This window comes from Pleuronectes platessa, chromosome 13 (assembly GCF_947347685.1).
Source record: "Pleuronectes platessa chromosome 13, fPlePla1.1, whole genome shotgun sequence".
Lineage (NCBI taxonomy): Eukaryota > Metazoa > Chordata > Actinopteri > Pleuronectiformes > Pleuronectidae > Pleuronectes > Pleuronectes platessa.
In genome coordinates, this window is record NC_070638.1 from 14119496 (window position 1) to 14146995 (window position 27500).

A 27500-nucleotide genomic window follows, 5' to 3' on the forward strand; every position below is an offset into this window, starting at 1 on the left:
TGCGGTGTGTTCCTCGAAGAATTTACATTGCGTGGCTGTTTTTCATTTATTTATTTATAATCCTTCCATGTGCTCCTTCGTCTCCTATTGGATTACTAAGCACTAGATATACAGACATATTAATGACACACATGCACACACACATCCATGTCTGCCAGTTGTGTGGTTATGGCACACAGATATGTCAGATGGGAAAACTGATATGGGTGATTCTCATTCTCTGTCTTCCTCTCGTGCACACACTCACACACACACACACGGAACACCAATGACTGTATATAAAGATTGACATAACATAACAAAACATCTCAATCATCGCTTGTTTGGCTGGCTGCAGTAAATACCATATAACCTGCCCCCTCCATGTTCAAATTACCAAGGATATGTTGCCGGGAGGAAGTGGACACACATTGCACAACACAAACTTACACAAACAGAGAGCCAGGGGGATCAGAGCACATCCTCTCAAACGTAGACGAAGGAGAATAGAAAAGGAGTAGGAGGAAAGACGAAGCAAAAGGCAGAGGCAGGAAGAGATGGATCTAGGTAGACTGAGAGGGATGGGGGGGGGGACAGTGACAGGTGGGAGAGAGAGAGGGAGACTGAACTGAAAAAATACAGAAGACCTCTCACATGCACACACACATGCACACACGTACCCTAATCCATTATCAGGTTATGGTAGATTACACACATTAATCAGTGCAGCAGGTGAGATGTGACAGGTATTTTCAGCTGGAAATGAGTAAGGGTTTGTTCAAATATGTATGGGCGCACACGCACCCACATGCTCTCTTGACTGGTGAAGAGCACAGAGCGGGATGGAGGGGAGAAAATGAGGGGAGCGGGTGAAAGACATGGAGAATGACACTTAAGACCCAGTCAGTGAATAGAACAGTGGGGGTAAATAGTGGACTATCGGAGGGATATAATTTAAATGTCATAAAAGGGCCGATCAGTAGAAACGATGATGATGGACAGTTAGGTGTGGCCCAGGGCAGTGGGAGGGTATGGTTTAGAAGAAGACAGAATTAGCAGCCCAGTCAGCACATCCTTTCAGCTGATTTATGACCGACAGCCTCAATTATCCCGAGCGTGGCCACGATCCCTGATGCCCACGCTCAGCCATCCCCCATCACTACCCGCTCTTCAGACGCATTTTTGCCGCTGGGAGGGCTAATCAGAAAAGTCCCAGGCCCTGCCGGCAGGCCCCCTGGGGCCCACTGCTTAGCCAAGGCTTGATGAGATGTCAGGCTGAATGGGCAACTATACGGCCAAATTTCCATATGGTTGAGATGTCTTCACCCTTACTGCACTGTGAGCAACCACAATCAGCCATTTCCTTGCCTCATACAATAAGAAGGAGGTGGTAAACACTTACCTCGATGGTGTGTGGCAGGTTTGTTGGATTGCTCAAGCTGACAATCTTGGTAATATGTCAAACTGATCTGCCAATGAAAAAGCACAGAGAAGGCCCCTATGTAGACTTACCAGTGGTTGCACAACCTGTTCAATCTGTGAAACTACAGCACTGTGTAAATTAAAACAAAATGCACACACACAGGCCACTAATTCATTTGAACAGGATCTTTGTTGTTGCCAGTGTAGAGGACCCAGGGCAAGAAAAACGCAGGGTGATCCTCTTTGATTCATGTTAACACACGCAGGCTACCCTATGATCTGTCCTATTTCATTTATTCTAGAGTCTTTTATTACAAATACGCACAATAAAATAACACATACATGCATTCACTTCCACGAGGGTGAGCACGAGGCTTAGGATTTTTTGCTAACATAAAGGAGTAGAATTCAAACTCTCAGCGTTATTTGGAGACTAACTGCTTATTTAGTCCTATTTTAAACACTCTAGACTTTTTAAATTTATGTATCAATGGAAACAGACTTCATCTGAATGTCTAATATATGTAAAATAAAAGAACATTTGTGAACTTGCCTGAAAATGATAACTGACGCACTTTTTGGTCTCCAACTCTACGCTACACTAATCATTCCAGCGAAGGTTGAGAGCTATATTAACTACTCTAAATCATAAAATGTACCTGACTCATGAGAAAAACGACTCAGAGCTCTTTCAATAGATCATTGTCCACTCACTATTTATTGTCTGGAGTGCAGCGCCGCTCGAGTATCAGTTACATTCACATGGTGAAAAAGAAACCTGCAGTCTGGAGTCTGCTATTTAACATCACATGAAGTCTCTCTGAAGATGAATTCAAAGCTTGGTTGTGTAAGATATCGTCATAGTGTCACGTTTACAATCAGCCACACTCTTCTAATCACTGTCTGTTCCATTAATGGAGCACTAAGTGTCCACACTCTGGCTGGAGTCTGTTCATTCATTTCTAATTCAATCAATGTGAATTCTGTTTTAAAGAGAAACTGCTATTAAATCGCTTATGAACATGAAGACAATGCACGTTTAGAGAATTTATATTTGGGGCCAAAAATGTTTCTCTATCAGTACTTATTTCTTGAGCTGGCACTGGTAAGGAGTGGTGTAGTAGCTACGGTTGTTCCAGATGCATGATGGTACAGCTTTGTTTTAGTGGACACAGCTATATGTTCCTATCACTTTTCAAATAAGCAACTATTGTATTTTGCAGCATTAAAGGTACCATCTGGAGTTTTTGACTAGTAGTCCAGCTGTTGAGCAATTTAAGGGTAGACAAAAAATTGTATTAAGTCTTTTGTGGCTCCAGGGAAAGCTGCACGGAATCTGACAAATGGCCTGAAGCAGTGTCGCTTGAGTCAGCATAAATTTGGCCTGAAACTGACCTCTTACCAGACCTCTGTGGCCTGCTCTTCATCTCTGCCTGAGGCGAGTGGCTCAAGGCTACAAAACACACCTGACTCTGAGCAAACTGTCAGCACTCAAGCTGCAGCATGTCAAATAAAAAAAAAAGCTTTGATCCTTTTTTAACGTTTTTCTTTCTAACGTGAGTCTGAACGTGTTATAGGGCGGGACTGCCGAATTGGTGGACTACACTTTTTAAATATGTTTATTATGAATATGCACAACAGCTTATTTAGTTAAATAGTTCACTTTATGTAAAAATAACAAAATTACAACTTCAGAGAAATAAACCTTTGCTGTGTTTCTTACCTCAGGTCCCCCGTCTGCTCCAGAGAACCCAATCTCCACGGTGAACGAGACCTGCGTGACGCTGGAGTGGTCGCCGCCCAGAGAGACAGGAGGCCGAGGGGACATCACCTACAGCCTGCACTGCAGGAAGTGCTCTGGCGATGGCAAAAAGTGTGCTCCCTGTGGTAGCAGCGTCCATTTTGTCCCCAGGCAGTTTGGTCTCTCCTCCGCCATGGTGCTGGTCACTGACCTGCAGCCGGACTCCAACTACAGCTTCACTGTTGAGAGCCAGAATGGAGTGTCAGATTTAAGTCCAACTCCAAGAGGAATAGTCGTCATCAATGTCACCACGTCCCAAACAGGTGAGAACATACACAAAAATATACTGGGGTAATGGCTCTCCGCACAAATTATATTTTCCTTCAGGGTTTCAGTGATGTCTGTCTTTGAAGGCTGATAATAAAATCCTCTGGGGAAGAACGTACTCACCAGCTTGAACTGGGAATTTGGGGGGAAAGGGAATGGTGTGTTTTTCAAAAATCGCCTCCTGATTGCAGGGTCCTGATAGATCAGGCTTTTACATGGCAACTGTAAAATTACTGCTGTGCTGCATCACTCTGAAAGCACAAAATGACACCTCTGCACCTCTGGCTGCACATATATAATCATATGTGCATCCCTCACAGTATGGACGTGTAGGAAAGTGGTGCAAGAGAAGTGCATATGACAGGGTGGTGGTAGCTAATAGGCGTCTCACTACGAATGTGTGTGTGCGATCACTAGAAGGGGGGAGGTGAAAGAGGTGTAGGAGGTTGTTAACCTCATTAAGATCCCCACATGTCCAAAGTGCTGCTCTCCACCACAGCACAACACACACATACAGTTACACAAACACATGCCAGACGCACAATTTCATCCCAACCGAGCATGTGCTCCGATGTGGGAGGCTTTGGGAGGAAGTCACAGGGCTTTGGATTTGCGCATTAATAACACGAGCAGATCACACGCAAGGCACACACATGTCACACATACACACATCATAGAAATACTGTAATCACACATGTATAAAACACCTCGTGAGCGCCCTCATTAGCGAGATGACGCATTTCAAATATGAGCCGTTTGTCTCATTATAGCACAGAGGGTATCCATCTCTCCCCTCGCCCTCACAGCCTGTGCTCTCTCGCTCTCTTTCTCTCCCTCTATTCATGCTTTTTCTTTCACATCTCGTTGAACTTTCCGTTCTCTCTTTGTCGCGCATGTTTTCACCCTCTTTTACCTTTTGTTTCCCTTCAGTGAGCGTAGTGCTGAAGGAGAGGCGGAGCAAGGACAGCGTGACTTTGGCCTGGCAGGGGCCAGAGAGGCCCAACGGAGCAATAGTGGAGTATGAGGTCATCTATTACGAGAAGGTGAGAAAGACCCACGCACAGTCACACCCACACACGTTTAAAGAGGCACTCCAATAATTTCAAGCATGATACGATCAAAGTGAACAGAAAGCCTGCATTACAGACCTGAGGTGAGGATGGGTGTTTAACAGGCACGAAGCTGTTACCCTTCGTAAAGATGTTATCAGTTTGGGTTATGGGAATTGTAGGATCCATCATTTCTGCAGCTTGAACTACACATTGAATAAAGGCAATGTGAAGGTTATTTAAAATGCTTTCCTTCCTCTCATCTAGATGTCATATTGGATATTGGTTTAGTCTAAGGGTGTGTCCGTCTCTCTCTCAGGCTCTTTCTCTCTCTTTTCTCCAATCTCTTTATCTCCATCACCTTCTCCCTCACATGTCCCCTACTGCTCACACCAAGCCAATTAACCACACATCTGTCGAACCAGCCTCGTAAAACACGGCCAGGGTGATGAAATTAAGCGTGTGTGTGTGTGTGTGTTAGCAGGCATTAGCCGTAAAATAGTGTTAATCCGTGTTGTAGAGTGTCTTCCATTAGGTAGAGTATCAGCCTCTCTGCAGGGGATCAGCTTACCGACAGACACACTTATTCTTTATTCATCCTCCTACCTACACACACATATTTTGTAAATGCATGCACAGGCACCTACAAGGTAATCGAGGAATGAGACATAGTGGGACTTGAGGAACTGCACATTGGCCCCCAAGAGGATAAGATTTGGGACTTGGCAGATGCTCATGTGTAAATGAGACCAAATGGTCCAGCGATGAACAAATGAAAACTTGTGAGATGTATTTGGCCCCGGGAGACATTTAGATTCAACAGTTTGAAGTTTCTATTATTTCCCGACAGCACGGTCTCTGGATACCACAGTCCATTCCTCTTTTTATAACCCTTCAGAGTATATCTATAATCTCAGCCCCTTTTCACCCACGATCGTTTTATTTCTCAGATACTAAATATTATCTATGAAACTAAGTATTTAATTATCTCCTCCTTTCGCTCTTTTCTCTGCTTCAGAATCAGCGGGAGCAGAACTATACGGTTTTGAAGACTCGCTCCAACATGATGACAGTGGACGGCCTGAAGCCAGGCACCACCTACGTGTTCAGGGTCAGGGCTCGAACCGACGGAGGCTACGGGAGCTACGGTGGAGAGATCGAATTGGAAACCAGCCACGAAGGTGAGGGGATGAATCACATATTTCTCTTTTGTTTAATATATCAATTTATTGTTTTGGCGAAGAGTATAACCATGTTACATCAACTGCAGTCAGAGCCTGATTCATCGTCCTGCAATTTAAATCAATCCTCTGCTTGGTTGTGAAATAGCAATCGTATCTGAATGCTGAAAAGCTTCCCTGAATACATATCAGGTAAAAGGAGACAACCCAATTTCATAACAAAGGAAAAATAATCTGTCTGCACCCGTCACAAATCATGGTCACAGACATCTGATATATTCTGCTGCCATTTGGTGGATTGGTTTTAACTTGACTGGTTTGCCCGGGCAACTTACATTTTAAGACTATTGTCTACGCCATCAACTACACTGTAACACCATGATCTGTGTAGAGCAACATTTGTCTTATTGATGAAGGACTCTGGACCCTTACATACAGGAATTTGAGTTCGGTTACCTGACCCAAGCCAGGTTGTCAGGACCTGATGAGTCAGGTCAGGCTTGGGCACATCTTCTTGGGTTTTGTTAAACTGCACATGCCTGAAAACCTTGTGCTTGGGTTCGGACACAATAAGCAAAATGTCTGTTTTGGATAGTTTTGTATTTGGCTCGATCGAGTTTGGACAAAAACAAAGTGCGACCTGTGAATGTATTCTGTAATCACCCTTTGGGAAAAGGGGGGAGCAGAGAACAAAAAGAGAAATCCATGCTGAGTTTGATTCAGCCCAGTGGGGACAGATAGCTTCAGGCATGCTGCGTGGTACGCTGGCATGTTTTCAAGTTCTCTGTCACTTCACCTTTTGGTCCTTTGTTTGCCGTCATCCACTTTCATTATCGCCTCATTATCTGCTCCGGGATTTTCTGCTTTACAGGCCTCATAATGTGCTCTTCAATGTAAGCATTGATTCCCGCACAGGCAGGCGGAGGGGGATAAATCAGTTAATGTATAGCACTGCACTATAGATTGTCTGTGTAGCATACAGCAGGCACACATTAACCTACTAATCATTCAATAATCAATAAAAGTTGGGCTGCGTTTCTATTCCCATCTGGCAACAAGTACAGGGAATGTGACTATGAAACTGATTGGGACTGTGCCCACAACCCTCTGCTTGGAGATCACGATCCAGGTCCAGTATCACTGTATACAGAGCTGCTGCTGAACCTTCATACAAGAGGGTCACAGTCAAGTTCAGTGCTGTAAAATACAGGATCTGGCAACCCTGGCAATCATCTCAAGGTTATCTCATCAGATCGATTCCATTGATTGTTATGGAAGGCTTGTGTATGGGTGCACCAGTAAATGTAATAGGAGATCAATGCTCCTCTGTGGCTGCCGTGAGGCATTCGTTTAACTCCAACACACACGTATTCATATATACAGAGCACTCACACAGACGCGCACGTACCCACTCATGCTTAGCTAAGCCAGATAAATGGGGTATTTGTTTTGAGTAATGGCTCGATAGGTGTGGCGTAAAAATCGATGCGTCTTTGCAGAAAGTTCTCGGCGGTAGCCTTGTTACATGCAGTGTTAACATATCCATTTGGACAGCGCGGCCGAACGGGAATGGTTTTCACGTCCACTCTCATACCCTCATAGGCAATGCGGCGAGGGAGAGCGCTTTTCATCAAGGACCTTACTTACTATTCCACCCACCCACCTCCCTTGCTCTCTTTTACCCGTTTGCCCGCTCTCTTTTTCCCCCCTCCCCTTCAACCTCCGTCTTTTATCTCCTTTTCTATTGCTATCATATTTCATTTCATTCTCTTTGCCACCGCCACACTCACCGTCTCCCTTGGTGTTTTTTTAACTCTCAGCCTCTCTTAGTCTTTTCATCTCTCACTTTACTAGTGCACAAAAAACATCCCCAGCTTCTTTTCATGCTCCTTTATGCTGGTTATAGTAAAACACTGTATGCTCTTTGTCCCTGTCTAGATGTGTTGGCTATCGGGGACCCCAACCAGTCCACCATTCTGGCTGTGTCCATCGCTGGAGGAATCATCCTCCTCATCTTCCTGGTGACCTGCTTCATTGTCAGCGGCAGGTAGGGTCAACACTGAAGAGACACTGAGGCCCTCTACACATGATTGAGCTGCACCACAGAATCAGGCAGAGAGCACAGGGTGTAGTGCAGGTTTATATCACCAACATGTCGCAGGCAGCTGTTAAGTGCATCTCCTGTGACCACTTGTGATCAGATCTCTCTTCCCGTGCAACATGCAAATAAACATGTCTTTCATTTGGGTTCACAAAGACCAAAATATGATGTTTTTACCCAGTGTGAGTTTACAGATGTGTCCGTTGTGTTTGTGTGTCTGTCTGTGTGTTGGCTGACAGTGACGGCTGCTGAGCAGATGGTCCTTCATGTGTGGCTCGGGACACATTTGAACACACACAGTGAAAATAATGTGGCCACATGCATCCCAGATCATCTCCTACTGTGGTCTGAGTGCTCAGATCACAGGACACGTAGGGACACATTTGGGTGCATCCAGACCTGTACTTAGCGTTGTCTACTTGTGATTGGATCACCCAGGTCTGAGCGGGGTCGTACTCTCACAGTCTATCTCTAAAGATTTGTGTTTAAAGTAGGAAACAGTGGGATTGGGGCTGACAGTTACAGACAAGCCGGTGAAGCGGAAAGTGTTGAGAGACATATTAAAGCTTTGTCAGGTTTGGTGTTTTTGTGGGATTTGCTGAAAATAACAAGGCAGCATAATACTCACAGCTCTGAGCTGCTGTTGGACGGCTTATATACACATTGTGAGCTGTTTTGTCGATTACAGCCAATGCTACTGACAGCTGTAATCAGCATAGGGTCACCAAGAAAAACTGTACTTTCTTATTAGTGCTGATAGGTTTGCATTCACTCTCTCCCGTTAGGAAAACAATAGTTCATGAAGGTGCGAAGCTAATCTGCCACTTATCATATGTAAAAAGTGTGGGAAATGTTCATTTAGATACAATGGTTAACACACACACATACACACAAACACACACACACACATCCATACTGATTCACCCCCGGTGTGTGAGGGAGAGGTACCGCAGGTCTTTCCTTCCTGCTGCTGTCAGACTGTACAACCAGCTGTGATCCCATTTAACATTTAACACACAACACAATTTGTGCAATTTATTTAATTATTTAAATTCAATTATTATTATTTAATTGTTCTATTATTTACAATTTATTTACTATTTACTTTTTGTTGCTCATTGTTGTTGTTTTTGTTTCTTACTATTTTATTAATTTTTTTGCTCTTTCTTTTTTCTCTTGTTGCACTGTACCTGCGCTGCTGTTGTAAACCCTCAAATTTCCCCACTGTGGGACTATTAAAGGATTCTATCTATTCTATCTATCTATCTATACACGGGCTGGAGATCCCCCACTTGGTCTAGTCCTCCGCCTCCTGCTGAGGGATGTGGGTGTACCACAGCACGGCCTCCAACTTTGACATTTATCCTGCTGCCGAAGCCCAAGTAAAGGCTACGTTTTTCCGTATAAGAGCAGAGCCTCTCTATGATCACTCTCTTTGAAGGTCAGGCTGCTGTTAATGCTCTGTTTCAAAGAAGGCCAAAAAGGAGAGGAAGATGAGAGGAAGAGAGGAAAATACAAGAATGCCGATTGGTGAAAGGTGAGGAGATGAAAGAATTGGAGTGAAAAAGCTCTTTGGATCAGTAAAAGAGGAACAATGGGAGAGGAGAGGAGAGGAGAGGAGAGAAAGGGATGACAGGCATCTGTGATTTACCGTGACCATAACTAAATGTTTATCCTCTATGAGCTCCGACTAGATTAGCGACATGTTAGGGACGGCACACACGCAAACACACAAACACACAAAAAAAAACACACACACACACACACACACATCACCATGCAGACACTAATGCACACATGGTAAAAACGTTAGTATTGATTCAGGTGATTGCTTATCAGGCTGAGTGCTCTATTCACTATTGACTAAGAGGGATGTAATTAGTGGAGACTGTCCTGTGTGGTGTGTGCACAAACACACACACATACACACACACACACACACACACACACACACACACACATTGCAGGTGAACAGGAGCACATCAACATCTTTTTAATCAGAGGGGAATTGTGAGACTAAAAGAAAACGGTACACTGTGTTATGCACTCACATGATGACAAACACACACTCACACTCGACTTATCAGGCTTCACAGGCTGAAGGGGTGTTAACTAGGTATTACAGAGGGGTCGATGCACCGCCATCAATTCCAGGTCCTCCTCTTCCTCTCTGTCTCTGTTTCTGTCTTTTTTGAATTTAGATGTGGGAACACTTCTAGGAAATAGTGTTGATTACTGCTTTCTATTAAACAACATGTGCACATCAGTCAAACTGTGTGCGTGAGTGTAGCGGCGGAGTGCGTACAGTGTTTGTAACTGAGGGATGAAGCGAGGATCAAAGCTGCATCACCAGAGACACAGGAGAGATGGCAAAAGTGAGAGGGAGAGAACTCCGGGGGGTAAAACATCGGGACAGAAGTGAAGTAAAGGAGAGACACAAGTGGAGGATGAAATAAGAACGTATTAGAAAGGCACTGGGAATGACAGACTCCAGTGAGGAGAGTCGAGGAAGTGCATCTGAAGCATGTTTGCGCCGCTAGAGAGCTACATTTTGAGATGGTGTGAAAGATAGAGAGAGAGAAGAGGACAGCTTGAGAGGGATGGAGAGAGAACAGGGCAGATTGATGGAGGGAGAAGCAGAGCCAGCGGGGGGAAAGTGAGCGGGGCAAGGAGCGAAAGATGAAAAGGTAGATTAGAAGTGCGTTTGAAAGAGGTGGAGTGGGTGGGGCGGAGAAGGGTAGGAGAGATGATGGGTGGGTGATTGCACTGTTGGGTGCAATAGGAGTTTCATGCTTCAGGTCTGAAAATAATGATTGGTCGGCCTCTTCTTGTGTTGTCCATACCTCATGCTTTTTCATCTCTTCCATCTTATCTGTCAATCAGTCCATTTCTCTTTCTCTCTCTCTCTCTCTTCTGCTTTTCTCTTCATTTTGTTCGTCTTTTGGCGCAGCAGCTTTCATTTCCTGTTCCGTTCCCCAAATTTAAATCCGGATGGAAAAAAAAAGCCTGTGATGTATCGAGAATCGGATGTATGTGCTGAGACCAGTTCAATGTGGACAATGATTAAATTGGGATTGAAATTGACACCGGGAGGCAGCCAGGGTTGAAATGATTTCCCGCCAGACATTTCGTAAGGGCCCTTTTCCCCCCTAAATGCCAGCTGTTTAAATCATTCCCCCAATGTTCACTAGACTGGATAGAAGTGCTGGAGCCTTTTACACCTGGTAGAGCATATTTCGAACAGCCTGACTGAACGGTTTTTTTAATCACTGAACTATAATATAACAATGTACAGTGCACCCACACAGTCTCTCTGTCTTCCTCTCTCTAATATACCCACACATACACGCTCCCGGCACTTCCTGCCGCCTTCGCTGGCAGCGTGCTGAACAGCCATGCCTCATAAACGGGCTGATTTGCAGGCCATTCTGTTCTGTCCTGTTCTCGTTTAATAAAGTGCTGTTATGCTATTGTTACCGCAGGAGGGAAAACATGGGGGGAAAAAAAGCTGAAAGCTCCTCAGACGCGGCACGGCGCTGACAAATCACATCAGTTATTGCTGTGTTCTGCGATTATTGCTCCGCTGCGCGTATATGCCTGCGTGCGTGTTTGTGTGTGAAGTCGGTGCTTTTTGTCCTCCTGAGGGTGCTTTGGCAGGCTGGCGAGCGATGGGAAGCTGTAGCTGTCGACTGGCATGGCCACGGAATCAGCAGATGGCCTTTCACTCAAAAAGCGCTTTCTCCTTTGGTCCTCACTTTTTCTCTCTCCTTGTTAAACATGTTACAGCTTCTGGCTGCCAGCATACACGTATGTAGGCAGGTGTGTGTGTGTGTGTGTCTAATGATTTCCCCCCTGATGCCCATGATCCCCTCCTCTGAATCGCTGCAGGCTTTGGTTGATCACCAGATTCCTGTGTGTTTCTCTTGATTTTAACGTGGGAGTCTTGGTGAGCCGTCAACATGAAGTTGTTCCATCTATGTTTTAGTTTTTTTCTACCATCATCTGCTGTGTGTGTCTTAAAAAGCTGCGTTCACATCACCAACCCTGAACTTTTCTAGACATTCCTCGAAGGAGCTGTAAATGTGAAGGCAAGCGTCTGATTCACTTGGACCAGACACTGGGCAGACTTTACCCTGCCAGCCCGATAGCATCAAGTTTGTGTAATGTCCAATTGAGCCCATGTGTGAATAGAGCAGGTTATTGGCTGAATTCGCAGCGGGCGAGGGGGCGAGTGTTGAAGACTTTTTTCTCTACTGCCTCATGCACGACACTGCGCTGAAACCAAACCGATTATTTCCAGTACTTGGGAACGTGTCTGACATTGACATTCTCTGGTTATGCTCTTCATGTGTTACAAAGTTCATATGTGAGAACAGCTAAAGTCTGCCTTCATGGATTACATCTGCCGGAGATATTCAGCAGGGATTCATCGGCTGCGATCTGTTACAGAAGATGCCAGAAAATTTCCAAATTAGGAGCAATTCATTAGATACTTAGTGTAAAATCAGATGTATAATTGACTTAATCCGGCTTTAAATCTTCATTGATTACTCTCCTGCAGGTTTTGTTTTTTTTCAGAGATGGAAAAAAGGAGAAAAGAAAGAAATCCCTCAATTTGAGAAAAACAACAATTTCTGAGCGAGTGAAAGGTTGTATGAGAAAGGCACAAAGGAAAGTGAGATGTCATTACGGAGCTGATTCTAGCCGTAAGACTCCTCGGTCTCACTAATAGAGAGCAGCAACAGCTCTACCATCCTAACACAATAGCACGTCCTGTTGATGTGCATGTTTGTGCGCGTAAGCTCTTTCACCTCCGCAGCATCTGCTGTGCAGCCCAGGGTTATTCTTAAAAACTTAATGACAGAAAAGGGGGAGAGGAAGCCTGATTGAAAATAAATTAAAAGGGACGGGAAAGCACGCGCTGATGAAAACATGCTGTTGAAAGGGGAGTAAAGAGGTAGTGAGAGAAAGAGACCGAGGAACACTGATTGAGTGTGAAACAGCTCGAAATGTTCCGAGCGTGCCTGGTTGTTTGGTTTTCAAAGAAGACGTGAGAAAACAAAATGAAAAAAAAACTGCGAAGACTGAAAGTAAGAGGAATAAGACAGGGTTTTCTTTTTAGTTTGGATGTGAGAAAGAATAAAAAAAAATTCAAATGCTTTGTTTTGAACCACGAAATAACAAAATCAGGATATAGAAGAAAAAACGGGTCAGGAACAAAAGCACAATAATAAAGTCGTGATTCCCAAATATGGTGTTTTTGGTGGCGGCAGTAATCAGCTAATGCGATCTCATCCCTGTGGGTGGTGTTGGTCTGGTTGCTTGATAATGGCGCTAATAATGATTTGGCAGCCGAAAGGATTTTGTGCATACCAACCGGATACAGAGCAGGCCAGTGAGCGGAGGTGTGTGTGGGCAGATATTCAATGATGATGGTGGTGATAATGTCCGTTATGTCTTTGGACAGATTTCTATGTGATGCTTGGGTGCCGGTGCTTTCAATTACTGCTGCTACGCTTTCTAACATGTCGCCAAATACAGCTTCGTCTGCAGAACGTCTAGATTCTAGAAAGTGGCTCATAAACAGTGCGGCGATCACAGCGAGTTGCCACAGGTGCAAAAACTATTTCTCAGAGGCTTCATGCAAATGAGCAGACGTTGCAGCAGGAAATTGATCAAATGTCCCACAAATATAAGAAAAGGCTGTTTTAGGCTGGAGTTGTCAACTTTATAGAACATCCATTTATATGACACACACACACTCACACACTAAGGACATATGTGGAAATGTAATAGGATCATGACCTAATCAAACTGCGTCAGTGTAGTAACATCATTAGGGGAATTAGTTTCACGCTGATCTACACATGGATGTGTATATGCAAATATAAATAAACACTTCTCTTAATGATACAGATGACGTGCACCTCTGCTCCCCCCATCAACCCCAATTCATCCTCTCTCATTTGACCTCCTCACCAGGTTGTTAAAAATTCTGCTACATTACATCAATTACTGCAGCCCAGCTCCAGACCCCCCCCCCCCCCCCCACACACACACACACACACCCCACCACCACCCTTCTCCTTTCCTTTCCTCTGCTCTCCTTACCTTTCCTCTCCTCTCCTTTCCTTTCATTACCACTCTCTTTAATGAGCGGCAGCCGAATGAAATGCTTCCAAACAGGGTGTTAATGAAACATAGACAGATTTATTAGTCATAACTCTTCAGCTAATCATTTCCCCTTCCTAATAATTAGCCCGGGCTGAGTAAATCTTTTTACACTGTGGTCAGAAAGTGCTGAGCCAGAGCCAGACACGGCCGAGATGAAGAGAGAGAAAGCGAGCGAGCCAGATGGAGAAACCTTACTCACTTGTTTTTCCTGAACACTCCGTTACATCACACGCACAGTTTGTTTGTTTTTTCATGCCGTTTTGACTCTTAATTAATTATCCACAATCAGCTTTCATAAACCTCATTGTTTATTAGTAACCGAGCAGCGACTGCATTTCGTTTTTTTTCCACGTTGGAGACCGAGGCTTCATTTTGCTCTGAAATAATGAGTGAAATTAATCTATTGATTTCATTCCCAGTAATTATTTTTTATTTAATAGCTTGATATTAAATGGAATCAGCCATTATCATGAGTAATGATTACAGCAAGATACCCACAGCAGGGTGCGTGAGGTGGGGAGGACCGGGGGTGGAGGGGATAGATGTGTCATTTTATTGTGTCATGCCGAAGGGGGTGACTAATGATTTACTGATTTCATTTTTCTAGTCATTCTGATTAGCAATGGGGAATATAATGCGGGGAGACGGGAAATGAAAGAGAAGAAGAAAGCAGGGAGAGGAGAGGAAAGGAAATGAGAGGAAAGGAAAGGAAGAGAAAACAGCGTACCATACCTTCTGACTCTGTCTTGTATCTGAGTGTATCAATTTCCACTTTCGTCTTCCAGCCGGCAGCCGGCCTCTAATCCTATAAAAGGCAGCCGCTCATATAAAGCAAACTGGGCGATACCAGCAGCTCAGAACGGCCCACACTTTATTAGCTCCCTCCATGTCTCAGGTCAGCATTAGTCCAAGGTTATTCACTTACATGGAGATAAACCATGTCTCTGACTTTAGCTGCTTTCTGACATGCACTGAACATTTTCTAGAGCAGTTGTACTTGAGAACACAAATGTCTCTGTCGGTTGCTCAGGACATTTTCAAGAACTTTTCCTACCAGCCCCCTGGTCTATGTCTGGAAATCTGAGTGAGCCCAAGCGAGAATACAGCAGAAAGATGTGAGAACAAAATTCACAGTGAGCAAACAGGCGCGTGGACGAGGTGTCTATCATGCGACTAATGTAAAAATAAAAAAATAAATACCAGAGGATGAAAAGGTATCAACTTGGAAAGACAACAAGATTCAAGGGCTTTTGATGACAAGGGCAGATGCCGGTTATTGATGTGCTGTAAAAAACAACAACAACATGCGATGTCCGTAAGAAAATTCTGTGTCATGTCCTGCCTCCTTGAATCTCTACCACCCCCCCCTCTCCTGAAAGCCATTTCCTGTTGGAGTGAACACGTCTGACCTGGACGATCTCCTGCTTCCTTCTTCATATGTCAAAGTCAAACTCTGGAAATGATCCAGACTTTTTTTTTTTTAAATGAATACGTGTCTGTGCCACTTTGTCACCCGCACATTAACATCAACACAACTGTGTTGGTCTCATACCCGATTTAAAGTCTGGGTTCTGTCCCACTTAGTTTCAAGGTTATCCCACCTCTCATATTTACCCTACAGCTCTCTCCTCTCCCACCTCTCTCTTCTTTCAGTGCATGATCAAGCTTTTTATTCTGTCCTGCCAAAGCTTCCCTTTGTTTGATCTCCTCTGTAGTCACTGTCGTCTCCATGCTTTCCTTTGCTCTACTCTTTCACCTCGTCTCTTTCTCTCCGGCTCAGATATAGGGACTCCAGCGGCTCACCTGACATTTCTGATGAGATAACCCTTTTTGTAAGCTTCGGGCTGTTAACAGCTTTTACAACCCTGTGTCTGACAGAGGTCGTTCTCTTAATTACACAGCACGCTGTCGAGCTGCAGACACCCCGGCAAACTAAAATAACAGAGGGAACGCTGGTTTTAATTATCAGAGGAAGAACAAATCAGCTCAACTCAGTGCAGTCAATGTTGTCTCCCTCTCTTTAGCCCAGAGTCAGGCTGAAGGGGGAATGGAAGCAGCAATTTTGCCTGTGGCTAATAAGCCAATAAATGAAGACCTGGCATAACACTGACAATATCAGGAAAAGTGGAAGGCCTGCTTAGTCACACATTTTGTAAAACTTTTAGAAGATTACACAATCAGGATGGATCACAGTGTGTTGTCATACTGGACGCAGAGCACCTGCATAACCATAGGGTTAAAGTGTTTGCAGTGAAATGCAGGGTGGCAAACCAAAAAGTGCAGAGTAACAGAATGAATACTACAATTATAAAGGATATAAATTAAAGAAGATATATTTGAAAAACATATGTCAAGTAGGTTTTATAATGAAACAGTGCATATTGAATAGGTTTGCAGTCGGTCATTTCTACCTACTCCAAAAAAGTAATAACCTCGATCAAGCAATTTTGTTTTCATCAGCATTTGTTTGATAGTTAGCAAAAAACCACTGAACTGATTTACATGAAATGTTGTGGAGGGGTTGGGCACGACCCTGAAAGAACCCATTCAATTCTGGAGTGGATGAATTCTTTCGCTTTCTTTAACGTGGGGAGACAGGGGATTCGCCTTGGGGGAGGTATGTGCTGTCTGACCACCCTTCTAGTGTTTTCTTTGCTGTTTGTCGGACTGTTGGCACGATTATACCAAAACAATCGTGCAATTGTGTCTGCCTAAAATGTAGTCAGGAAAGAGGTTGTAGAAGTGATTAAATTCATTCTGAACTGAATATTTTGGCAGCTGTGACTGTAATGTTTGTGGTCGGAGCTATCTCCTGACAGGAAGACCGACTGTAGTTCAGTATCGAGTGGACTGAATATTCCAAATTGTCTGTTTGGCTGAATTTGAGCGTATTGATCTGTCGTGGGTTAGCTTAGTGATGGACCGCCGACCTGTTGAAGGCGTTTCCTTGGTTTTTGGGAACGCAAACAGGGAAAGAATCTAACCTGTGGATACCTTGAGCAGGGATGAAGAAAAAAACAAAACAATGAATGAATATGTCATTATTAATTGATGGAGTGAATGAAGGTGTAAATGTCACTCTTCCTCGCCGAGTGCCTCTCATCCCCTCAGATTTACTGTTGACCTTGTGGTTTAGTCAAGACCGTGAACACAATTCTTTTTCACTCCCGCAGCAACACTGTTGACTGACTCTTCTCTTTGTCTATCGAGTCTTCCTTTTCTTACTCTCCTTCAATTTGACCTATGTGCTGATCCAGTATTCAACATTTCCATCCCTCCTTCTTTTACACCGATTTTTTACGTAGAGCTGCTTCTTATTCCATCACTTCTTTATCTTTAGCTTCTGTTGCCGCAGCACAAACACCCTCTCACCCCTTTTCTGTCGCCCCTTCTGTACATTAACCTTCGAGTTTCCATCCCTATACTTCCCTTCTCTCCCCACACCCCCCCTCCATCTGATTGCTTGTCATTTGGTATGCAGGCTTGGACCCCCATTGTGTGTTCTTGCCTGTCAGCACTCTCTTTTTCCATCTCCCTCTCCCGCTCTCAATTTCTTTACTTTTCTCTCCAGTGCCTGATGTCCATTCCCTCTTTCAAAAAATAAGAAGAGCTAAGACAAAGAGTGGAAGACAGGGCCTGCTGGGGGATGGATAAATGGATGGAAACAGCAGGAAGACAAAAAAGAAAAGAGGATATGTGGGTTATTTGATAAGGGAATGTTTTCACTAAAAGGAAGAATTAAGAAAAGAATAAACCACCCCCGAGATAAAGGGCAGCGGGGTAGAGGGAGAGAGGGGGAAACTGGGGGAGGGGCTACGGTGATAATAATATATGGATGGAGTTCTGTGAAGGTGGAAGCTTGCTAGCAGAATGACAAATGGGTCTCGAGTGACAGAGCATTATATTAAAAAGTAAATTGATATGCAAATGTGGAGTGTGTGGCTTTGGAGGACAGGGATAGCCTGTTGTCCTCAGTGAGGTGGAACAGAGAGAGAAGTGTGAGGCCGGGTGTGATACTGATACCGCACTCCATTAACGTGTGTGTTTTTGCGTGATTGGTGCATGTGTGTGTGCTTTAAATCTGCATGAGCATGAATCTGTGTGGGTGGGATGTGTATATTCACTGTATGAACCAGCAGCAGTGCATAGTGCAGCTGGATGGCTGCTAAATGGAACAATGTTTTCCCCCTGCAGTGATGGGGAGTGCTAACTCCACACTGAAGACAAGCAGGATAAAGAAGCAGCGAGTGGCAAATGTCTCTTTACAAAACCTGTTCCGGCTCAAGAACCTATGAATGTTCATAACGTAAAGTAAATACCTGTGGAATACAAATCCATAGCAGAGAGCAAGACACTCACCAAGACTGTTTTACAGAACCATCTTATCTGCAGCTGACCTAAAGCCTGAAAGGGAAAAGCTTTACAGAACATTTCATGGCTGCAACCTTGTCACCAGCGAAATACATTTACCTATTTTCCATGACAAACAAAGGACACAACCAGGAGTTCTCACTCTGCGACTCATTTGATGTTGTAGGTTAAAGCTACTCTGGCGTTTTTAATTAAAGTAAAAAGCTGTCGATCCAACCCATGTTGCTCTTCCAATCATTGACTCTGCGAAAACTTAACCACAACTGTTAACTATAAAAATCTCACCAGAACCTTCAGCCTTCAATCATATCAAACAATCGTCCTTGTCAGATGGAGTTTTATAACTTGTCATAGAATTCTTTCATTTTCCTGACCTCTCCCAACTCTCGCCCATTCTGAATTATATATTCATTTTTTGTTTTATAAACCTGCGGCTGCCGTCACCACAATCTTTTCATTAACCTTTGAAACCCTTTAAGGTTGCCTCAACATACACACAAAAACATAATTCACATTTTAAATTCCACGAGTGAAGAGGATTTTGCATGGCATTGACCGGTTTGCTCATTATTTTTATGATAATGAATTTGGTCAACGTAACTTTTCCTAAGCACTATTTTCTGTATATTGAACATTAATGTAATTTCCATTTACATTGGAACACTGAAGATCACACATGTCAGCTGAATTCAAGGATTGAAAAGTTTTTAAAATATAGATTTCACACACACACACACACACAAAAACACATCCTGCCGACGCAGCTGGCGAGGGGAAACAAAGCCACAGCCATGTTAGGTTTTGTACCATGCTTTAGCGCTAATGATTCATGACACTTCTAACTGGAGAGGAGAAATGAGTCGCTCTGTAATTACTATGGAAATGTGTTCATCTCCCATCAGACAGACACACACACACACACACACACACACACACACACACACACACACACACACACACACACACACACACACACACACACACACACACACACACACACACACACACACACACACACACACACACACACACACACACACACACACACACACACAGCAGTGATGGGGAAGTGTTTCAACCATTGGTCTTGATGTTTCACAGAGGTGCAAGCGTGTGTGCATGTGTGTGTGTGTGTATGTGTGTCCATCCCCACAGGATTATCACACATGGAGCAGAGGTGTGACCCATGTCCCCATTCCCCATATGCTCTAAACACATGCCCCAAAGCATTGTGTGTCAAGGGGGTTATGATGGTCCCTTGGTGTTTGACTGGCTCCAGCCCAGCTGATAACCAGGTGGGGCCCAGCTCCCCTTTCATTAGAATATTATGCCCCCTCCTCTTTATCCCCAAACACCAGCAATGCGTCTACCCTATGTGTGTATTCCCAAAACAGCCTATTGATGTCTGGGTTATACCACGCATTCAGCTGTGTAAAATCAACAGAAGGATTAAAGACCAAACTACTGAGATTTACTGAGCCTGCTGAGGCCCCCATCCTATCTCCCTTTCTTCTGCGTGTCTCTTATTCTTGGCCATAAGACAATCCTCTGTTTGTGGCCTCACTATTCTTCTCTCCTATAATTTTTTGTCTATATTTCATGTCTCCTCGCCCTTTTCTTTATCTTTCTTTCAGTCTCCTTTTCTATCCTTTCCTGCTCTGTGGTGCTTCCCCAAATCAGATTCCCAGTTACTCCTGGCTCTTAGCCCAAATCAATTTGTCTTCATAATGGACAGACATACTGACTGGTTAGTGCTTTACCTGTGCAGCAGTCAAGGAGGAGAGGAGAGGAGGCCATAGTATTAATGTCATGTTTAGTACCTTATAATATAAAACCGCTGTTACATTTTATGTTTTTTGGCCTCAAATTTTTCATCCAAATTTAAGAGAGCTGTAAATCTCAGAGACAGAGTTAGCCGCGGGTGATCAGAGCTGTTAAACACTGTTTAAGACTGGAGCACAACAAAGTGGAGAGAAAATACATTGACACAAACATAGGGCACCACAGCATCCAGCAAGACACACACTCATACACACAAACTCACACACACACACACAATGGCAGCAAACCCCCTGTGAGGTCTGTAAAACAGAATAAGTCTAACACTTCCTCGCGGCTGGACTCCAGGATTGAATTGATCAATTCGTCAATATTCTGCTGTGGCTGTTGAACTGACCCCCGCTGCAGGGTGTGTGCACAGGGGGGTTGGGAGAGGGCATAAAAGGCTGTGTTTGTGACCCATGATAATGTTAGAGGCATTGGTTAAAGGCCAGAGGGGAGATTAAAAAAAAAGAGAGGGGTGTTTTAATGCAGGGGTCTGCCTCTATGGGGACATCTGTGACGCACACACACACACACACAAACACACACACATTTATTCACTCAATAACTCACTCACTCATCCCCAGGCATAACAGCTTAGAGGGAAGTGTGGAATCGACAGAGAAAAAGAGGAATAGTTTGTTTTTGTTTTTGTCTCCTCCAGGCTTGTCTTAGATAGAGGAGTGGGGCGTGCAGAGAAGAGGGAACTATCTAGTTGTTCACACAAACCGCTGTCGGCTGAGCACGGAGTAGTTTGGGACTTTCATGGAAATGTTACACAGTAGCTTTTTAATATAGAGAACACATGCAGCCAAGATTATGTGATCCTTCATATGGGAGGGAAATATTGTTGTGCAGTATGTGTGCTTGAAGAATAGGATAATCGTTTACCTTTGTGTTTCTTTTCAGGCACTGTGGATATATCAAAGCCAAGCAGGACCCCGATGAGGAGAAGATGCAGTTCCAGCACGGCCGAGGTGAAGACACATGCATTCATACAAATGGAAACACAAGCATTCACACATACACACACACATGGTCTAATACAAGGTTTGTGTATTTGTATTAGTGTTCACATTTAATCCAGTTAGTTTTAGTTTCCCAAAGCAATTAGGTGAGAGCACTTAAGACTTTTCATTACATACGTGGTTTGTAGAGAGACGTGCATCAGACATGTCTCCACTTCCTGCTACTAGGCTGAAGGTCTGACCAAAAGAACCAAACCATGCTTCGATTTTATACAAACCAAACCACCTCTTTCAGTCAGACTGTAGGTGTGAAAGCATCATTAAATACTGTCATTTCCTTAGGACCGAAGTTATATATTTAGTTTTTCAAACTTTGTCATATTTGTAAATCTAAGTTTATGCTTATGTAAGCACCCCCCTACCCCCCCCCCCCCCACACACACACACACACACACTCACATAACATGTCTTTAGCCAAACCTCACACCCGCCTGCACTGAATCACAGCACTGACTGTATTTATGGCCGTAAACAACAGACACAAGGATGAATATTTTATCATTTTGAACTCAGCTGAACCATTCAGGAGCAGAAGCACTCTGAAATGGCAGCACTCTTAAAAAAGACTGTTCACATACAACACCTCTACTTCGTTTACACACATTCCTATGTATCATATGTATTAACACAGTTGCAGTGTATATCATATCGCGGTTCTCTATCTCTGTATCACTATGGTTAACCACATTGTTTCACACTTTCATGCACAAATGTTTGCTGGCAGAGTGAAGCTCCTTATGGGTTCCTGTTAAAATTATGAGTCATTTTAACACCATTGCTAACATAGTGGTTATGTGTTTTATTATGTTATGATTTGTAATGTCACTCAAACACAGCGCCCACACTCAAGCTCACATTTTAACGGGCGCAAGCATAAAGGAGGAATTAGTGTCAGCTCCGGGAGAATACTAACTTTATTCTTTTTCTTTAGTATTAAGTATTAACTTTTTCATTCTTTAATTATTTAATACTGAGTCAAAGCTGAATATGATATAATTCATTTAGCATTAACCTGTCATCTCCTTATTTCTCCACTCCTGAAGTTAAGCTTCCAGGCAGCAGGACCTACATCCATCCTCACACCTACGAAGACCCCAACCAGGCTGTAAGAGACTTTGCCAAAGAGATCGATGCCTCCAATATCCGCATAGAGAGAGTCATTGGAGCTGGTGAGTTGGCAGCAAAACCGCAGTGGGCTGTATTAATAACTCAAAAGAGTATAAAAAATGCAACTTGTGAATTCAAAGAACTTAAACTGTGGTTCATTTCAGGGATCCCTTTCAGTCGTATCTAAATGCTCGGACAGTCTACCTTAGTTCTGGAAACTGATAAAGAATATCTAAGAAGCACCTGTTTTAGTCATGTCAAATAATTTCTCATAAATACAAGCTTGTATCTTCTCCCTGTGTGTGTGTGCAGGAGAGTTTGGGGAGGTGTGCAGTGGTCGGCTGCGTGTGCAGGGAAAGAGGGAGATCTACGTGGCCATCAAGAGTCTGAAGGCGGGATACTCTGACAAACAGAGGAAGGACTTCCTGTCCGAGGCCTCCATCATGGGACAGTTTGACCATCCGAACATCATCAGGCTGGAGGGCGTCGTGACGAGATGTGAGTCTTATAAAACCACGTCGTCCTGCATGGGTGGGTGGGTGATTGAAGTAGGTGTGTGGTCTGTGTACTTTCCCTTTTCTCTTCTCTGTATGTGTGGTGTAATAATAGTGTGCAAGTGTGTGTGCGATGGCGATGTTGGCGGGGATCCTTGATCAGATAAAAGCTCCATTACCATGGTAACAAACTGATGACGCATGGCAGTGTACATGTGAGTGGCGTCCATCCGCAACCTAAACAGCCACTTGTGTACTTCACATGATTGTGTTAGGCAATTAGAGCAGGGTTTTGTTCATGTAGGTGAGATACACATCCTGGTTCAACAAAAGAGCTGATTTGTTATCGTTGGGTCTCGCTCTCTCGATCTCACATGCACACGCACGCACACACACTCAAACACACACATTATCCTGCTGTACTCTATTGTCCCTATCTCACTCTGCTCTCTCTGTCTCTCTCTCTCTCTCTCTGTCAGTGTCCATCTAATCTCCTTGTTCTTCTCTTCTCTGCCTCGATTGCTTTCAATTAATCTCAAAGAACATCAACACTAAGCCACATAAACACATCCTTTTCACCTTTTCTGCTGGTTTTCATCTCACATCCGCACTAACACAGCACACAAAGCTCGCTCTGCTTGTTTTGACCACTTTTGTTGATCCAATCTCCAAGAACACCGGAGCTTTTACAAAATTGAACAAAGAAATACGGAGAAAAGCTGAATCCTTGCTCTATCCAGACATCCCTGCGTTCACGGCCAAACAATAGACAGTCACTTTGAGACCAAAATGCAAAGCTTGGTTTGTTATTAGTTGACAGATAGCAGCAGAGATAGATTTTGGAGAACACAGATTGGATAAAATACATGTTGCATTATAATCATCATCATCAACCCATGGTTCAAGTTTTCACTATGAAAAACAATGGGCATCACCCACTTCTTAGGTAATCCACACTGAAAGAATCTTCTTCCAAGTGATTTAGTTCCATACCAGATGATGTTTTCCAAAGGCCTCTGTTTATACCCATGCATGTTGTCGAGCTGCCCTGGACATTTCAATCCAAAACTGGCCCAGCAGTGCTTCCAAAAACTCCCCAGTAGTGTTGATGGCAGGTGTAAATGAAACGTTACATTTTTAAATCAAAACATAGTTGTGTGGATGAAGCCTTTGTGTCCAGACAATATGGTTTGATTCAGCCTCCATTGGAATTAATTGAAATTAATTTGGCGCAGCAAGTCTGGATTATTCCCTTATTGAAAATAGTATATCATTTAAGAGTCAGAGCTTTTGGAAAAGATTATGTAAGATTATGTAAGATTATTTAAGTAATTTATTCTTCCATCCCTAATTTTAAGTGTCAAAACAAGGGTTCGCTTAGAACAGGTGTTGTTGCTACAGCTGTATGTTCAGTGCAGTAGCACCTCATTAACACGTGTTTAACATTTAATACCTGCGATCAAAACCCTGCTTCCTGCTCATTCTGACGCTGGAGAGACGCCTGTGTGGACGTGTAACCTTTTCACGCATAAAATGTGTTTTCACATCAGCTGGCCTCCCTCCTCCCTCGTATTCACCTTCCTCACTGCCACTGGTCCGACACCTTGCTATGCACTTGTTTGTCAGGAGATCTACAGGCGAGCAAAAAGGACAGAGAGAGATTGTACAGAGAAATAGAAATGTAAACATGCAGGTAGACAAGTAAACCTCTGCCTCCCTGCTTTCTCCCTCTGTCACACGTGCACGCACACACACGCGCACGCACACACACACGCTAAGATTTTAAGTCTCTAACACGGTGGTTCTCAGTGGCACTTAGGCCAACAACAAAAGAGCAAATGCATATGCATGGGCTTTTATCATGAATATTAATAATTCATAAAGTTAATTGGATGTGTTTTTTAGCCTCATGAATATTCAGCAGCAGGCATATTAACAATGAGACCCCTCTGCATTTCTTATTCATTTCCTTTCCTCCGTCATCCTCCCTCTCTCATTCTCACTCTCTCTCTCATTGTGGAAATGATGCTTGATGCTTAATGACTGTGACCTTTGGTTCGCAGGATTCAGGCAGTTTGCAAAAGTAATGCAGCAACAAACAAATGGGTTTCTTTTATTCTGACAGGCCAACACGTAATTATGGCACTTTCTTTTCTACTTTTTTTGAAACACTATATTCTGATTCAAAATAGCCCAATAAATTGCTACAAAATACTTTGCAATTGCTGAAAAGGGACAATAGCACAGCTAAACTGCAGAACCCTGACTTGACAAGCACATTTAGTCCATAAAACAAGGAGCTCTTAACTTCTCTGTTTTCTGTGATTAAAAAAGATGTGTGTCCATGTTGTGTTCATGGCGTATGCATGTAATGAGTGTCTGTGTCTACTTCCACATGCGTTTCTTTCTGTGCCTCTCCTCTCACCTGTCTTCACGGCACATTGAGAAGCTGATAGAGCTCCTCAGAAACAAATCTCACTAGCGGAGCAGTAATTTCACAGGTCACAGCCCAGGGTGTGTATGTGCGAGCGAGGGGGTGAGAGTTGAGATGGGTCAATAATTCCTTCAGGCTTTTTTTTTTTCTCCCGAGCACCAGCTGGTCCCTTCACACCGCCCTCAGTCTAATCAGGCAGACTGACCCTGACTGCTCTGGGCTCAGGTGTTGGACTGGTTTGTGCGAGTGGGAGCAGCAGTATGATCAGCAATGGCAGAAATAACTCTTGTAGTAAAATCAGCCCTAGTAGTACTAGTAGTAGTAGGGTTTTGTGTGATGATTAATCCAAAACCTAAAGATGATTAGTTCAGTAACACTTAAGTAGAGAATTTCTGATACAGATTCTGTAAAATGCCGGGTCGGGCACAGAAAGCTAAGTGATTCTATTGATCTAAAACCACCTCTTTAAAGTATATTAGTTTCACCCAGATAAAACTGCAATTTTCTTTTCCCCGAAATCCCTTTGGCTCTGCTGCTACAAACAAGCTGCTGCAGCAGCGGTTGGTCGTGTCGCCTTAGCCAGAGATAGTTAAATACTTTCCACTTCAAACTGTGTTGTGTACCGTATGCAAGTCTTTACTAGGGGTGGCAGCAGTGTGAGCAATTACAACACTAGCAATAAGAATTTGAAGAACCATCAAATGAAAGAGCACTAGGAGTTCACCGGAGCAAGGCCAACAATGATAGAAATCATCACTTCCATAAAGGGTTAGTAAGAAACAGCTGTTAACTTACGTCATACAAGTTCCTATGTTCTTAAATGGACTGGTACTGGACCGGTATTCTGTATCGGATGATGCTCAAAGTCCAAGTATTAGATTTGGTATCTGGAAGCAAAGCATGGTATTGGAAGATCTCCATAAATAAGAGAAAGAAAAGAAGCAGATTTTCACATTTGAAGTACTGGAAAAATACCTCAAGTCAAACAGTAAAGGAAAATACTACAAAAACAGTGACCACTCCTGAGTGCAGTTCTGGATGCCAAATTGCAAACTGAATCTGTGTAAGAACTCTTTCATCCCCATCTTCCATCAGTACCACTGTCTCATAGCTTTTAGTTGTCCGCAAATGTATGATGTATTTATTTGACGTGCACTATTGTGCTGTATGTTGTATGATGCATTGGCTTGGAGCCCAAGACAGGTTTCTCTTTGGGACTTAATCAAATTTACCTTAAGTGAAATAAAGTAAGATAAAAGATTAAAGGAGCAAGAAATGACCGACAACAACAGTACAAAAACATATCACTAGTTCAAAAAGGTTGCCTTATCTTGCAAGGACATATTCGGATTAGTCAAAACTAAAGTCAGTGGCATGAAAAGCTCCAAATGGTCGGTGGGGTTTCCTGCAGATTCCCCAGTGAGATCTGACTGTTTTCAAGCTGTGCAATTATCCAAACAGTCAAGTAATTAGAATAATCATTTAAGCTCTGAAGCAGAACAGTGCAGGAAGCAGTAATGCTAGTGGACAGCTGTAGTTCTTGTTCAAGAGGGGACTTCAATGTTAACACAAACTTAACCATCAGGACTCATGACACTGTGGGGACAGAAATGGAAATTGTCCCCACAAGTCTAGACAGTTGTTTTAGGGGAAAGACTCGGCTTCTAGTGTTAGGGTTTAATTGTGATAGTTAAGGTTAGTAAGTAGTTAGTGAGTGAGTGAGTGACGAGCGAGCGTGCAAGTGTTCTAAACCTCATAAGCCTCAAGCACCCGCCATGTGCCACTCTAATAACCGACTCCGTTGTCTGTCACCTGATTGTTGCTATTGTCATGCTAATTGGAGTGCCACATGCAGGAAAGGAGGGGAGAAAAAAATAGATCTCTTTTCTTTATCTGTCTCTCTACACATCAGGAGAGTGCAGCAATCTGCCCCCTTTTTCCTCTCACCCTCCCCGTACCACTCCCCCTTCCCTCATTTTATCCATCCGTCCTTTATGTGTTTTACAATCACTGCAACAATCGGCTCGTTTGGAAAACCCTCAATTACCAAGCTCCATCTCATCTGCCCCCACTGCACACACACTCACACAGCCACACACACACGCACACACACGTGGAGTCACACATATGCCCAACGATTCCGATTTTGAATATGTATGCAGATCTTGAGACGAATGAGCAAGAGGAGTAGCAGGAGGGGAAAGTGGAGAAAAGGTGACGATGGTGGCGGGATGTAGGGGGACAAGGGGGAGATGGATGGATGAGATAGGA

General features: G+C 43.6%; 1 protein-coding gene across 1 annotated transcript in view; it reads left to right on the top strand.

The window, feature by feature from the left end:
• Positions 1-27500, top strand: part of epha4b (eph receptor A4b) — an 85304-nt gene that overhangs the window by 42764 nt on the left and 15040 nt on the right. Inside the window, exons 7-13 of the mRNA XM_053437979.1 lie at positions 3130-3465; positions 4400-4512; positions 5537-5699; positions 7638-7746; positions 21076-21143; positions 22238-22363; positions 22614-22799. Coding sequence (XP_053293954.1) covers positions 3130-3465; positions 4400-4512; positions 5537-5699; positions 7638-7746; positions 21076-21143; positions 22238-22363; positions 22614-22799 — 1101 coding nt within the window. The remainder of the gene's footprint in view (positions 1-3129; positions 3466-4399; positions 4513-5536; positions 5700-7637; positions 7747-21075; positions 21144-22237; positions 22364-22613; positions 22800-27500) is intronic.